The sequence below is a fragment of the Takifugu rubripes genome, chromosome 22 (assembly GCF_901000725.2).
Source record: "Takifugu rubripes chromosome 22, fTakRub1.2, whole genome shotgun sequence".
Taxonomy (NCBI): domain Eukaryota; kingdom Metazoa; phylum Chordata; class Actinopteri; order Tetraodontiformes; family Tetraodontidae; genus Takifugu; species Takifugu rubripes.
Window position 1 is genome coordinate 10,652,028 of NC_042306.1, and position 15,824 is coordinate 10,667,851.

At 46.4% G+C, this 15,824-nt stretch overlaps 3 protein-coding genes across 13 annotated transcripts in view; 1 reads left to right on the forward strand and 2 right to left on the reverse strand.

Annotated features, from left to right (window-relative positions):
- Positions 1-436: 436 nt before the first annotated feature.
- abhd17aa (abhydrolase domain containing 17A, depalmitoylase a) lies at positions 437-6,363 on the forward strand. Its single transcript, XM_029831132.1, has 7 exons — positions 437-640; positions 1,269-1,348; positions 1,572-1,797; positions 1,835-2,081; positions 2,704-2,898; positions 3,016-3,195; positions 3,274-6,363. The coding sequence occupies exons 3-7, from the start codon at positions 1,575-1,577 to the stop codon at positions 3,497-3,499; spliced, it is 1,071 nt and encodes a 356-aa protein (XP_029686992.1). The 5' UTR covers positions 437-640; positions 1,269-1,348; positions 1,572-1,574; the 3' UTR covers positions 3,500-6,363.
- LOC101075994 (GRAM domain-containing protein 2B-like) lies at positions 6,331-10,214 on the reverse strand. Of its 2 annotated transcripts, none has more exons than XM_011616459.2 (13): positions 10,050-10,214; positions 9,650-9,934; positions 9,510-9,567; positions 9,355-9,427; positions 9,175-9,278; positions 9,020-9,103; positions 8,472-8,543; positions 8,328-8,387; positions 8,133-8,244; positions 8,017-8,070; positions 7,845-7,938; positions 7,370-7,480; positions 6,331-6,994 (listed from the first exon to the last, which is right to left on the reverse strand). In XM_011616459.2, the coding sequence occupies exons 1-13, from the start codon at positions 10,115-10,117 to the stop codon at positions 6,979-6,981; spliced, it is 1,191 nt and encodes a 396-aa protein (XP_011614761.2). In that variant the 5' UTR covers positions 10,118-10,214; the 3' UTR covers positions 6,331-6,978. The 2 variants fall into 2 exon arrangements, with proteins under 2 accessions (XP_011614761.2, XP_003975681.3); XM_003975632.3 differs by having other exon boundaries at positions 9,650-9,769; positions 10,050-10,208.
- A 3,134-nt stretch (positions 10,215-13,348) lies between these two features.
- Positions 13,349-15,824, reverse strand: part of LOC101075769 (receptor-type tyrosine-protein phosphatase S-like) — a 47,983-nt gene continuing 45,507 nt past the window's right edge. For all 10 annotated transcript variants that reach the window (XM_029830726.1, XM_029830723.1, XM_029830728.1 and 7 more), the window contains one exon: positions 13,349-15,687. In XM_029830726.1, coding sequence (XP_029686586.1) covers positions 15,619-15,687 — 69 coding nt within the window. In that variant the 3' untranslated portion in view covers positions 13,349-15,618. The remainder of the gene's footprint in view (positions 15,688-15,824) is intronic.

The window sequence follows — 15,824 nt, forward strand, 5'->3', positions numbered from 1 at the left end:
TACGATACAGAACCTAATTTATTTTTTCGCTATACTGGCGCAGAGGTCGTTCAACCTCGTGAAACATACAACAAGGCACAATCAAATTATTCATAATAAATTCATTTTTTAAAGTGAAATCATTTAAAAAATGTGCGCATGCGTCAATTTGATGGATTTTTTGTAAGACTTTTTGTAAGATATTCAACAATACAATAGTTAATAAAATGTGACCTTAATATTTGAACAATAGGGCGTGAGACCCTTATACACAATTATTGTTCAATGCCAATTACATCTTAATAATTCAGTATACCCTAATGTTTTATTTATTTATTTTTTACTAATTTATGCTCTGAAAACGTGGCTTGTTTACAGGGTTCTGAATATATGTGTGGCGAAGATATAATAAATTATATTAAGACACGTTATAATAAAGTTTTGAAATGGAAGCGCCCGTGACGTCACTTCCGGGTTTAGTCGGTCAGTAGCATGGATGGACAGAGGTAGAAAAAGTCAAATTGCCATGAATTTGCACTAGCTAGCCCCTGAGTACACCTGGGGGAAACCATCCATGTCAAGATACAAGCAGGGATTTCGGAGTCGTGTGCTGCTTCTGTGTAAATATTGCGGGCACACCAGCCTGCCTGCTAACCTATCGGTAAGTAGCTAGCTATCTTTGCGACTACCGTGCTAGCCCCCCGCCGCTAGCTGCTTGCTAGCAATAATTGATAATGATTTGACGGCTTTATAGCATTTTGTACTCATTGTTTTGTGTCATATTATGATATTATTGTGTCGCTTGATATGCGTTCCCCGCTTTACCCAGGCGCTGTCAGAATATTGTGGAAATCCCATATCTCGGGCTACTCTTAGAGGTTATCATCGTTGTTATCCATGTAGCTACAATTAGCATATTAACTGGTCGGTCGTATCTTTGCGGCGTTAGGGTGTAGTAATCAATGACCAGTGTCCGTTATCGCACACCAAAAGTACACTAATCCCAGCGTAATATAGTGAATGGGTCAGCTTTGGGCGCATATATGCCTGGTTTTTATTTAATCATTTGTATAATATATTGCAATAGGTATCATTTGATCCCTTTCTGTGTGTGATTTAACCAATATATTTTCGAAAGCTTCTCAGTAGCATGTGGACTCCTCATTTATTATTGGGTGATCTAATATGATCGCACAGCTTCGTCACGTGGCCTGTGGCCATATGGTGTTTATGTTGCCATGTTCATTTTCCCAATCTCTTAAAAACTTCCTTTTAATTTGATTTTTCAGCTGGCTAAGTGACTAATCCAGGAAACCTCGGCACCACACAGTGCCAGTTCGTTTCACAACCCAGGGAATTCTGAATCCAGGTATGTTACCGCTGTAGAATCGGTTTGTATGGAGCAGATTGATGCATTTGCCATGGCGGTTTTACTTTATGAAATCCCCTTTAAAGTGGTGACCTATAAGAGGATTGGTCCTAGGGTCTTGAGCGTAATGTCAGGGATGGGTGTTGTTATTTGGAGGTGGGATTATTCCGCAGACACTGCTGTGAAATAAAGTTTCTCTCAACCTTTGCTTCTCATGTTGCAGAAAATGAATGGCCTGTCGATACGAGAGCTATGCTGCCTCTTCTGCTGTCCCCCATGCCCCAGCCGCATTGCAGCCAAACTAGCTTTCCTCCCTCCAGAGCCCACCTATGCCCTCCTCCCTGACCCAGATTCGGGTTCTGGAGCTGGAACCACTTCTGGATCCAGTTCTGGGGCTGCTGTGCCTTCTCTCGGAGCCCCGGGACTGCGCTCGAGGCTCAGCACCAGCGGTGGAACCGACAGAGCAGGGGGGGAGCGGTGGCGGAGCAGGAGGAGGCGCAGGTGGAGGGGGAGGGGGAGGTGGTGGCGGCGGCGGCGGTGGTGGTGGAGGAGGAAGTGGCGGCGGAGGCAGCAGCAGCACTGGGAACGAGGCGAGATGGAAGCTTCACCTCACAGAAAGAGCAGAGTTCCAGTACTCACAGAGAGAACTGGATATGATGGATGTGTTCCTGACCCGGTCGAACAGAGGAAACCGAGTCTGCTGCATGTACATTCGCTGCGCACCAAACGCCAGGTGAGGCAAACGCCCCTTTCCCCCAGACGTCCATCCTGCACACCTTTGTTTTGCCTGTACGTCTAATGGAGCAGATCGTTTCTGCTCAGGATCCGATGTGTCAACGTTAAACATTACCGATTGATCCAGTTTACCTGATGCCCGTCGTCGGGTCTCATATCTTGTTTTAAATTTACGTTATTACTGCCCGCTGGCTTTTGTCAGGCAACGCTCGTCTCATTTTCATGAGAAACAACTGCACACACACACTGACATAAGAAAGCAAGTGTGTATTCAGGGGGAAAGAGATGTTTTAGGAAAATGTCAATGGCTTCCCAAGGACAGGACTGGAATAAAGTGGAAATGGAACCACCAAAGCTTCCGGAAGAATCCTGTTAATTTGGGTTAACATCTGCGGTGGAAACACTTAATAGCTTTGGGCTTAACGAGCTCTGCTAATGCTTTCAATGGCTGATATCCAAAAGCACCTGAGGGCAAGCAAAGCTTTAGGTATTGTTGGTATCATAGTGTTCTAAGTTCCTAAACCAAATCATTTTAACTCGAAGCCTCTCGCATCAGTAGTGTTCCCACTTAGCTCTCGGCTGCTTCCTCACTTGTATCTTGTCTCCTCTTCGTCTTCCAGGTTCACGGTCTTGTTTTCCCACGGTAATGCAGTCGACCTGGGCCAGATGAGCAGCTTCTACATCGGCTTAGGTACCCGCATCAACTGCAACATCTTCTCCTACGATTACTCAGGCTACGGCGTAAGCACTGGCAAGCCTTCTGAGAAGAACCTTTACGCCGATATCGATGCAGCCTGGCACGCCCTGCGCTCCCGGTAAGCAGAAATGAACCGTCTGTCCCCCTTTTCGACGGAATTGGACCGGCCCCAACGTGTGTTTGGCGTACCTGAAACTCACAGCAAAGCCAGTTTTAAAGGGACTTGTCGTTGCAGGTACGGCATCAGCCCTGAGAACATCATCCTGTACGGGCAGAGTATCGGCACAGTGCCCACAGTGGATCTGGCATCGCGGTTTGAGTGCGCTGCTGTGGTCCTCCACTCCCCCCTCACCTCTGGCATGAGGGTGGCCTTCCCCGACACCAAGAAAACCTACTGCTTTGACGCCTTTCCCAAGTACGGCTGCCTTCACAGAGCAGTGTTTTAAAAGCTAAATATCCTCAAATCTGAGCCTCTTTCCGCATTTTCTTTCAGCATAGAGAAGGTGTCAAAAATCCCGTCTCCAGTGCTCATCATTCACGGTACAGAAGACGAGGTCATCGACTTCTCTCACGGCCTCGCCCTGTTCGAGCGCTGCCCCAAAGCCGTGGAGCCCCTCTGGGTGGAAGGCGCCGGCCACAATGACATCGAGCTTTACAGTCAGTACCTGGAGAGGCTACGGCGCTTCATCAACCAGGACCTGGCCACGCAGCACGCCTGAGAACCAACCGCAGCCTCCCCGCGAACGCCGCCGCTCGCGCGTGTATGTATGGAAGACCGAGCGAGGGTGTGAGGGCATGCTCCCGGCGCGAATGACATGGGTTTTTGTGTGTGTGTGAGAATGTGTACACTACAACAATGGTCCAGCAAACGCTATGTTTTCAATCGAGATAGGTTTTTAATACGCGCGGAGCCGCGTGCACTTGCGGCCCGGCGCATCGCGGGACTGTAGACACAAGGATCACAATCTGAAGATACATCTTTTTATACATCAGCAACTACAGAAAATCTGCTCTGAAGTCGGTCACATGATTTAAGAGGTGCTCGGTCCAAAAAGGCACACACATCTTTTTAGTGTGACATGTTGGCGAATGTCTGGTGAGTGGCGCACAAATACCGTGCGCGCGCGTGTGCGTGTGTGTGTGTGTGTGTGTGTGCGTGCGCGTGAGCGAGCCACTGATAAAGGAAATGAAGGACATCCTGATGACATGGAGAGCTGCATGTTAAGAGGCTTATCAATATTGATGTTACTGTTTCTCTGGGCGCGTGCGTATGAAGAATACCTCCACAGCTCGGCCAGTCGTATCACTAATGGACAAACGCCCCCCCCCACCTTCCCCTTCCAAGTTTACGTATTATTAGACAAACATGTGACTGCCAGGGCATTTCCAACGTTGGCGTCCCGCTAACACTAACCTATATTACCTGTGCGGTTTAGGTGGGGGGGGGTCATTTTTCTTGTGTCAGACAGAACCGGTGGGTTCACGAGGACTAGTCCGGAATATTGTCTGTTTATTCTTTTACGCACTGTTGCAGGAGTGTTTTGATTTCTGTTACTGGTTCCCAGCTCATCCTTTCCTCGTATAGCCAGTAATGGAGTATGAAATCACATCGGGCCGCACTGAGAATATCTCTGTTCATGTGGAAATTCCTTCAGCCTTAATTCGAACGGCTACTGGGGGGGAGGGTTGTCAGCGGAGGGATTTCCCCTAAACAGAATTAGCCACGCGCGACGTTTAAGGTACAGCTTCGCTTCATTAAGTCTGAGAATTAACCAGGTTTTGTAGGGAAAACTTACCATGTTTGATGAGCTCTCCTGAGATCCTTACACTCAAAAAAATGGAGGAGTTTGCCGCAGGTGTATCTTTTAGCAGCTGGGGGAGGCTGGCCGACAAGGGTGTGGATGGATCTGTAGCATTTGTCTCTTCTATTTTAGCGAGAAAACTCAGTTTTTACTGTCTAGCGATCATTTTTTAGCAGCGAGAGCAGCTGCTCGGGTCGGTAAAATAACAATAAATGTTGGTTTTAATCTGGTAGATTTTGACCTCATCTGAGATTAGTGTAATATGGATTAGTTAACATCTCACGTGAGTGTTTTCCTGTTGCACTTGTCACCAGGGCTTAGTCACGTCCCCTCATTTAAACCGAGCACATTTGTTTTTACGTTTTCGTCTTGTAATGTAATTAAACCATTTGAAGTAGTGCAGGGCCATGGGTTGTCATAGAAACCTGTGTCGGCGCTACAGAACCGGGACGCCCGTTCCTCGTGGCCCCAGAAATGTACTGGAGCTCTCATATGGTTGGCAGCACGCTTCCCGTCTGACGCGCCATATCTGAGCCTCAAAACTGTCGGTGTGGTGCAGGTTCCACCACACGCACACAACATACACGGGCATCGGCGTTTCATACACGTACTGTACTCGACAGTATATTTACACGTTTATATATATCAGATCGAGCATGACAAGAGCAGGTCTTAAGTTCAGCACTATTGTACAAAGCATCCAAAGTGTAATAAGGGTTTTAAAATGTGCGTTTGAGTGTGTCTTCATTGTTATTGACTCGTCTTCTACAGGCCAGCATTAAGGATACTAACAACACCTTTGAATAAGTAGTAATACCTCCTGTGTGTAGACCTGGAACTAGAACAGGAAGTCGGCGTTTGGCTGCTCCAGCACCACCTCTCAGGTCTACACAGGGTGTCTGCTCAGACCCATCAGAGTCGCAGGGGTGGGTTTTTATAAGGGAACATGTACGTCGTTGTACCAACACTGATCAGATCGCTCCATTTTTGGAGCCCAGTTGGGAGCTGTGGACAGAAGGCCACTGGCTCCCGGTCGCCCCTTCCAACAGGGAACCTTTACATTGTCTATCTGTGCTTCGTGTGTGTGTGCGTCTGGTATTTAAACGATGGGAATCTTTTACCATCTTGAACCAGGGATGTCTGAGCCGCGCGAAGAATCGGAAAGAACTCTCCGGACGTAGAAGTCGGCCTCAGGTCCTCCTGGAAAAGTCACGTTATCAGGGAAACCACTGGATCCACCTTTCATTCACGCGATTCGAGAAGAAACTCGCTGATTTATCGATGCACCACTACGGTATATTGTATCCTCTGGCCCTGAATGTTTATCGACGGGGTGGGTGGGAGGCGGGGGTGGGCCGGGGGACCGAGCAGTGAAAACTGTATGCATGTCAATTGTGTTTTACCAAGCAAGTGATGGGGTTAAACTTTATCTCTATTATCTATTCTATGTGAGGGTCAAGGTGAACTCATGGCATCGGAACATTGAAGCGCTTTTTAAGCAAACGGGATGTTCATTAGTTTGTTTTATTCTTTTAAATTGCTGATACTAACTGACGTATTGTAATGAGTTTTTGTGCTAGAGTTTGACCGGGTCAGCGGTGGGTAGGTGGGCTGTGGGGGATAGACAACATTAGCGGGCTGTTTATATGGTTACTGTACTTACCTATTCTATTCTTTGTAATATGATTTGTAATTTTATGTTGCTTTTTTTTGAGACTATGATGTAATGAATTTAATTCATGGGACTGAATCTTGACCTTTTTATTGACGACAAAATAAAAAAGATCACTTATGTACAAAAATACAAAATCGATTACATTTTTTTAATAGTTGACAATATTTTAAATGTGTGAAGATGCTATAAAGTCAACATTCTTATACTTTTTTGTTTTTTTAGCATAACAAAGCAGCAGATTACATAAAGAGCCTCTCTCAATTGTACAGAAACAAATTGGTCCATAGAAGAAGACATTAGTGAAACTCCACCTCGTGGTTTAGTGGGTGTTACTGCCCTCTGCTGGTCGATTATAGTTATTACTCGTGACAAAGTAAAATCAGATTCCATCACCTCACCCAGTCTGATTTATTTTCTAACCAATTATTAATAAAAACGTTGCTAAGGGCAGCAGCTGAGCTCGGATGAGTTCAGTCCAGGGGATAGAAGTCGATGTTCAGACCTGTCATCGCAGCGAGCGCGCATGAACCGATAAACTGCCAGCACAGCCGGTCGTCGTGTCGCTCACCACGCACGGCCTTTTCCCGACAAGTCATTGGTTGATGAGATCTCTTAAATTCCTAAAGATTTTTTTTGCAGAAAGGTGAGCACCAAGTGGATCAAAGAGAATGTAGAAAAGGAGTGTCGAAAGATGATGAGCAGTTGACAGATTTGTCCTGTGTTATGTTTCCTGGTACCTATGAAAAGGAGGGGGGGGTAAGGAAAAGAAACAGGTTGGCAGAATGAATGACCTGAACACATGCATGACGTCAGCACGACTGCTACGCTGCATTTTGTGGCATCTCTGAGAAATTTACTTTGTTTCAACACAGTTTTGTGAGTTCATCCGCCGCGGGAGTGTTTCCGCAGGAATGCCATCACTTATCTTCCATCGGCGGTTAACCTGCACGACTACTCTGTTCACATCTCGTCTAATCTGCGTGATGGTTTTCTTTTAAACGAGGCGACCCAACCGGTTTGAGCTGTATTTCACGTTGCGGGTTCCCGGCAGCTGTACGCACAGGTTTCTTCCTGTCCGCGTCATCGCCAGCGCTTGTGCGTTTTCCACTCACTCTTTGTGGTGCAGATGCAGCTCGGCCAGAGCTCCCAGTGATTCCAGCTGCTCCTGCAGCGCCATGATCCGCAGGCCGATGAAGCCGGACACCAGCAGAAGCAGCGCGACCCTGGAAACACACAGCAGTCATCCCGGAGGCTGCGCGAATCGGCTTCGGCTTCATGATTTCCACGTGACCACACGTGTCCAACACACAGTGATGTGCATCCGCTTGCGTGCTCATCATCTGACACATTCCTCATTGGCAAACAAAGTGGATCCCACAGGTTGATTAGCAGGAAAAACGGTGCAGCCACGACTTGGCCATTTTGTGCTGAAGGTTTGCAGCCACTCCAGGAAGTCAACAAACTAAAAAGTGCCTGCGGGAGTAACGCTTTAAAGCAAATGGCGCTCTAGGGAAGTTTTCACTTCGAGAAGCCATGAAAATTATAAACACTGAGCACAGAAGCGATGTGAGGGTTGCTGATACTCACAGCAGCATGTTGAAGTAGAAGAACAGGCTGGTATCCTGGAGGTCAAGGCGGAACGGTGAAAGCTGCCCAATCAGCCCCCAAATCCATGATGGAGCTGAATCAGAGGAAGGAGTAATAACAATCAGGTGGGACATATAGAGCAGTGTGTGAGGGAGTGGTTGCGATCTGTTACCGCCGTCGGCGTCCGTGAGGCTGCTCTGGGCGTCTGAGCTCTGCCTGGACGGCCCTGAAAAGCCACAAACAGTCAGTCGGCGCACTGGGAAACAGGCAGCAAAAACGTGAACCCACCGGTTTTCTCCCCCTCTTCCGACGCGTGGGGAAAGTCCTCCTCCAGATGAACGCTGTCCTGCCGGCTCACGTCGTGGTCAAAGCTGTCCTCCAAGCTGGAGCACCCGGAGGCCTGCACGCACGGAAGCACAGGCCGGGTTCTGAGCGCCGTCAGCTCAACCGGCGTGATTTATGGACGCGCGGCGGAGGACCTACCATCTGATCGGGCTCGTTCTCCGCCGAGGACACGTGAGGGCTGCTGTTGGTGCTCTCCCCCTGATACAAACACGGAGACACGAGTTAGAACCTTGATGTTCTCTGGGTCGGGGGATGGGGGGGGGTCACTGATGTATTCCCCACCTGCGTGTTCAAGCAGCGAGTTTGGATGAGCTCAAAGGTGAACTCGCGCTGCCTCAGCGACACAAAAGTGTACTGAAAGGAGAAAAAAGAAGTTCAACAGAAAGCAGTGATGTGTGAGGACATCTGCTTCAGGAGGCTTTAATATTTAATGAGCGCGTCCCCAGTTACTCCTTTCTCAGATCCCCGTTTAATAAATACGCCCCTGAAGACTTTACCATCTGTGAGGCAAAGACCGGCACAATCAACACTGAAAAGAACTGAAAGAAAAAAAGAGCTTCACCAGGTGCGTGTGTGTCCTCACATTTAATACACACTGAGCCCCACAATCCTCACTCGACTAGCAAGCATTTTGCTGGACCACTTTAAAAGACCGCGTGAGGGATAAGAGATGGTTTTAAGGTTGAGTTTAGAATTTGGATTTAGGTTCGGGCTCTGGATAATGTCTGGGAAAAGTTCCCCAAAAAGATATGAAATGTGAGGACGTGTGTGTGTGTGTGTGTGTGTGTGTGTGTGTGTGTGTGTGTGTGTGTGTGTGTGCTGATTCTGACCTTCTCTCCATCAGCGGTCTGAACTGACACCATGGATAAGTAGTGTTTCTTCACCTGCCTGACGCTGGGCATGGGAATCATCACCTGTGGGAGGGGTGCAGAGACAGGTTTCTGAGCTGGACGTCGTCCGTGAAGCCGGGAGACGCGTCCGTTACCTTCGTGTCCTTCAGCAGCACCGACGAGTGGAAACACAGATAGTTCTCCGAAACGAAGAGCCTTCCGTGGTACAACACCTCCCTGTTCAGGGAACAGCTGCAGGCTGCAGACAACCACAGGGGACGTTAAACGCAGGGAAGGAAGGTGGGATCTGGGCTGCCCGGCTGAGATCGGCTCACCGTGAGTCACCGTCTCGTCCTCGGGGACCTCCGGAAAGAGTTTGTGGAAGGTTTTGTTATTTTTTTGGAGGCTCTGTTGGGCAAACGTGAAATAAACAGAATAAATGATGATTTAAGGCTCATTTATAGCATCTTTATGACTGAGGAGGACTCACGTTCTTTTTTAGGAGTCCTTCAGAGTGCTCTAGGCTCTCTTCGGCGATAATCTCCTTGCTGGAGGACAAACGGGTCAAAGGGTCAAGTTTTACATGTCAGTCACATCGGTTTGGAACCCCACAATCCTTCTGCGCTTCACCTGAGGAACATGCTGGAGTTCAAGCTGTGGATCTCCATCTGACTCTCGTCCATACTGTTCCGGGACTTGCCACCGGTCCTACCGCTGCCTCTTCTGCCCCCCAGGGAGGAGTCCGTGAGTCTGTCCAGAGAGCAGCAGCTGCATGTCTGAGTTGGTTTAAGGTCCATCACAGAGCACGTGCCAAAGGCAAGAAAGTTCTCCCCCAAACTATCAGCAGCAGTTGAATGTGCTGCTCTTAATAAATCAAATTCCTTTCTGTCCTTGTAACACCAGGAACTTCTCAGCCTGTCAACAACATCAACACCACCGACTCACATCAACTGAGTAATAGTCAATAATAACAGATAACACCCCCCCATGACCCTTAATTAGAGAGCAATAGTAAAATAAGCGTACTCACACAGAATTGTCCAGCGAGAACTTCCTTCCTTTGAGACTCATGATGGAACACCAGGTTATAACACCCATACAGGAACACTTTCGCACACTTACTTGAATGTAGTGAAACACCTGAAGTATTCACCTTAACCAGCCTGACACTTTGGGTGTGTCAGCCTGCTTTTGTTGTCGACCAATCAGCTGCCAGAGGTGGAATTAGTGGTGTTCAGTGGTGTGGTGTTTTTTTCACTTTGAACTCAATGAACAAGAAATATTGAGCCAATGAGATTCCTCATGGCCTCATTCTGTGTGGGTGGTACTAACACACATCTGCACACAGAATACATAAGACATATCTAACCCTGGCATCACAATCACAACGCTTGACCTGACCTTTCAAACCCACCTTTATCACCTTAAAAGTCTTAACCCTTAAACAGATTCTGGACTGGATTTCTCCCATAATTCTGTCCTCACTTTGCTCGTCAAATACATATTATAGTCCTCAATATATCTCTCTCTCTCACACACACACACACACACATACACACATACACACACACACACACACATTTGTATCTTTGTGAGGACTTCCACTGACATAAAACCAGTCCAACCCTTACAGCAATAGTATCAACCCTCAGTATTAACCCTAAAAAGGTCTTTGAATGTTGTGAGGACCAATCCAAGTTTTCAGTTTTCCTCAGAGGTCCTCACTTTGCAGGTGGAATGTCTAAGTTGGTCCTCAGTATACATCAAGAACGAGAACAATAACACACACACACACAAGAATGTGACCATTAGATACACATCAGAGGACAAAATGACCGACACAAATATGTTACACAAGTCACCAATGTCAAGGAAGATATGCTTGAGCTAAAAAAAAAAATAAAGTAATGAATTTGTCTCATTTGTGGAATTTGTTTAACAGTTTTCAAATTGAATATTGTGTAAACATTAAGAGAGGTGTGTGTTATGCCCTGTTCCAGTAAAATGAGCCCCACCGTGGTTATAAAAGATATTCATACGATGCTTCTTTTGTTTTCCATCTTTTTTAGTGTTGTGATAGCAACACACATGACCCAGGTCTTTATTATTATTATTATTCCATGATGATATAACCAGTGTTCTCGCCATCAGGCCACACCACCGTTCTTATCTGAAGGTGTAGAAGATGAGTATCACTGAGTAGCCATGTGAAAGCTGACATGATGTCGACACTGTGGCGACAAAAGCAGCCACTTCCCGACATAGTCGTAAATGTGTTGCACTGTTCTAAAGGTCTATTAGAAATATACCAAATATAGACTAGTGCTTGTATATTTACAGCCTGTTCCTTTCCTATTTTAAAACCATATTTCTGGGACTCATAAGGGACGCATGTATCCTCTGGGAAAAATAGCAACATAAGAAGATCAGTATGTAAGATCTTTGTAACTTAGCAACAACCTGTATGAGCCCATGCATTACATCCACTTATGCAATGTTTTGAGAAGTAAACAATGAATCTAAGTTACTGCGTAGGAGATGGTTTTATTCCAGTCAGTCGGTCAGGATACACACACGGAAGCATGCGGAGAGATCTCTATTAAACGTACACAGTTCTGATCTTATATAGCCGAAGGCCCGCCTCTGAGGCGCGCACACAGGACGTCTTCACAGCATGTGTGCTGCATGCACAGGACACAGGACGCCTTCACAGCATGTGTGCTGCATGCACAGGACACAGGACGCCTTCACAGCATGTGTGTGCTGCATGCACAGGACACAGGACGTCTTCACAGCATGTGTGCTGCATGCACAGGACACAGGACGTCTTCACAGCATGTGTGCTGCATGCACAGGACACAGGACGTCTTCACAGCATGTGTGCTGCATGCACAGGACACAGGACGTCTTCACAGCACGTGTGTGCTGCATGCACAGGACACAGGACGTCTTCACAGCACGTGTGCTGCATGCACAGGACACAGGACGTCTTCACAGCACGTGTGTGCTGCATGCACAGGACAGAGGACGTCTTCACAGCACGTGTGTGCTGCATGCACAGGACAGAGGACGTCTTCACAGCACGTGTGCTGCATGCACAGGACACAGGACGTCTTCACAGCACGTGTGTGCTGCATGCACAGGACAGAGGACGTCTTCACAGCACGTGTGTGCTGCATGCACAGGACACAGGACGTCTTCACAGCACGTGTGCTGCATGCACAGGACACAGGACGTCTTCACAGCACGTGTGTGCTGCATGCACAGGACACAGGACGTCTTCACAGCACGTGTGTGCTGCATGCACAGGACACAGGACGTCTTCACAGCACGTGTGTGCTGCATGCACAGGACACAGGACGTCTTCACAGCACGTGTGTGCTGCATGCACCGCAGGAGTTTGTTGCCTTCACAGCATGTGTTCCAGCTGGTGCAAGAAGTTGAATGGTTCTTTGAACCTCAGGGCGCCTTTGTTTCCTTGTAAATAAATGAGGAACCAAACGGACTCATCTGCTCTACCAGTCTCCACCACACCCTTCCTAAATTTCCATTTCACCCCTTCCTTTTGCACTCAATTTACATTTCATAATCAATTTCCATTTCAGCAAGCCTGTCTCAAACATTGTAAAGAGCTCATTTTCCTTTATTTCAGGATCAGGGACACAACCTTCTTTTTTATTCCTGAATGAAAATATGCAAATGTTTTGTTCTCATACATGAATTACAGCACAAATGCAGCAAAGCTATTCAACTAAAGCCCAAAGATCAAAGCAGAGAAAAGAAATGGGAACAAAACTGACCAAAAACTGACCTTGGAAGTACTCCTAAAGCTATTTTTTTAACCATTTCTTATCGGTCATAAGTGTAACTGATGCAAAGTGTCAAAGTCAAAAGACAATGAAGGTTAAGTAGTGATGTCAGATGCTGTAATCTGGAAAGCTGCTGTTGCAACCTTTGCGCCACCTAGTGGACAAAAGGCAGAAAGCAGCGTTGCACGTGGATAGTGTGTGTTTGTGGTGTGTTTGTGCATTTGCGCATGCTTTCTTTCTAACCAGGTCGACAGTAAATTTAACATTTTCAAGTCAAAATACGGCCAAAAATTCAATTTATCATTGATTATTTACTATGTTTAAAACATGCCCCAAACCACACAACGAAAGGGGCTTAGATATGTCATCTTAAATACACTAAATTTTTTTCCGTGATTTCTGTCTTTCCTGTGTTTAAATAGTTTTGAAAAATTATTTTATTTTTCCAACAATTTGTCAAAGTGAACCCTCAAATTAGTTGCCAGAGGTGTTTAAAAAATACAAAAGGAAGCAGCCATTGTGCTGTATATCCAATCATCCTTGCTTTAATACAAAGTGAAGATACAATATCTACATCCATGGTTTAAAAGGAAAAAACAGGTACACGTGGGGGCGTGGGGGGGTGGTAGGGGAATAATGGCGCTGTCAGATCAGGCCCCTCGACACATTTCTGATTATACATCCTGTATCTTTGATATTTCTCTACATGATAATCGTTAAAAATCCAGAGAATAACATATGTCATATATGTCACGCACCGTAAAGACGTCTGGATCACACAATTCATAGAATAAATTCAGCTTTAAACATGTTTTACGTGTGCGCAGCCGGGCGACTCTTCACCCATTCTTTTGACAAAAATACACTTGCTACCATTTGCTTATCTGACGCACTCTTCGCCGATGGCCTTGAACGTCTCACGGTGAGGTGGGAGGGGCCTCGCTGTAAACGTAAACAGGTCTGCCTCGAACGCACGTCGCTAACTAGACATCAGTAATTAGTATCAAATAGCACCCTACACAGAGGGCATACCTTATTACAATGTAGCAAATGAAATTTAAAAAAGCACAAAAAACTGACGCATAAATGTAAAAAAAAAGCCAAACAAACAAAAAACACACACAATATTCAACATCGGCTCATCAAAGAAACAGGTAAACAACATCTCATTGGTTATATTTGCCGCATATATATTAAAAAAATACATGAAAAACAAACGTAAAATGTAACAAAATAGAATAAATATCTTTAAAAAAAATCATATGAAACAAACAGACAACGTGAGCGATAACAATAAGGCTTCTTTTGCGACGATTAGAACTACATCACATCCAATCCCACGTTATATCTTGTGCTCGGACACATGTAACTGTACTGTATAGGACTCCAATGTTAGACTGTATGTACAAAAATTGGGATTTTGCTCCAATGCCGCTGTGCTCTTTAATCACTGCGTGGGGACCAAATCTGATTATGTCAAGAAAAGATAGATATATCGATATTAAAGACGTGTGGCTGTGTTACAATGGTGGGAAGGTTCTGTACAGTCCCAGTTCAGTGGAGCTCATGTGGACAGTCGGATGAGAAGATGATCAATTTCCTGCTTGTGCAGAAGGTGTTGGGGTCTTATCTCAATATATTTCATCAGCTTTCTATAGTAAAATATAATAGTGACTCAGGACGTCTTCGGGAAGGGAGAGGATTCAGACACCACCTTCGAATGGCAGACAATGCATGAGTGCTAAGCAGCATGTTGACAACACAAGAAATCCGTCTGCATAAGGCAAAGACTTGGAGTAAAAACAGCAAAAATGTCTGCAGAAATGGGTTGAGAAGCGCTTCTGAAAAGGAGAAAGAAAGAAAGAAAGAAAGAAAAAAAGGCCTCGACGCTCGTTTTTTTCATTAGCATCTCTTTCAATAAGCCACTGCTGAAGTGACACAATGGGGCTGACATCAAGAGGAGATGAGCTGGAGGATGAACAAAGACCACGGCAACTAGCAAGCAGAAGAAGAGCGGCAGACCTCAGCCCAGTTAGGACACAATGGGGCCTAATGACTGTTTTGAGGTCGGCTATTTCTCAGGGAGGAGGCGAATTGAGGTGGCGCGGGTGGCGGCGGGGGGTGTTAGCTGAACCGCGCAGGTGTCTCTTGGTGCCGTGTGTCCTGGCAGGCGCGGGTTCTCTTGGCACTGCACATTGGGTCCATCGGGTCACCTCATTTACACGAGCTACCTTGCGGTCGCGACTTTGGGGCGGACGCACAGACACAGAAATCTTCACCTTCGCACTTTGTACAACAAACCGATAGATACAAAGTTGAGGATAGAAAGCCCACTAAGGCTGCAGCAAATATCCAGGCTCGTTGTGTCTTTTTTTTTTCTTCTTTTCTATTATTTTATACACATATAGTATCATAAATCCTGTTCATAAGCTGTTTCACTGGTTCATATTGGAGATAGCTGACCACAACACACATGTATTATATGTCCTTCACACTGGAACACTGAGGTAAGTATATGGATTACACATGGACAGTCTCCACACCAGCAGCTCCTCAGCCAGCCTCCCGATGAGCATGGGTGCCGTCAGATACTGATTTTTTTTGTTGGTTTTTGTTGGGTTTTTTTTGTTTTGTCCGTGTTGGAGTGAAATTCCATCTCCGAGCCTCAAACCCCTGAAGGCGGGAACAAAACCGGCGTCTCAGGTCGTCTCCCTCTCTCGCTGTTTCGCTTGTTAGCTTGATTGTGGACCTTGCAGATGACAGACGGAGGGTGGGTTGCTGTCGCTTCCCTTACGTTGCATAGTGGTCGAAGCTACCCAGGTATTCCAGAGCGGCCTGGTAGCAGAACTGGTACTCGTCCTGAGAGGGAGAAATCCAACAACGGTGTTGTTAAAATAGCATTCGCGGGCGATTTTATTGATGATTCGAGCGCCCCCTGTTGGCAGGCCCAGTCAACGCGCCCAAACTAAAGGAAACAGTTGTCAGAACTACACATT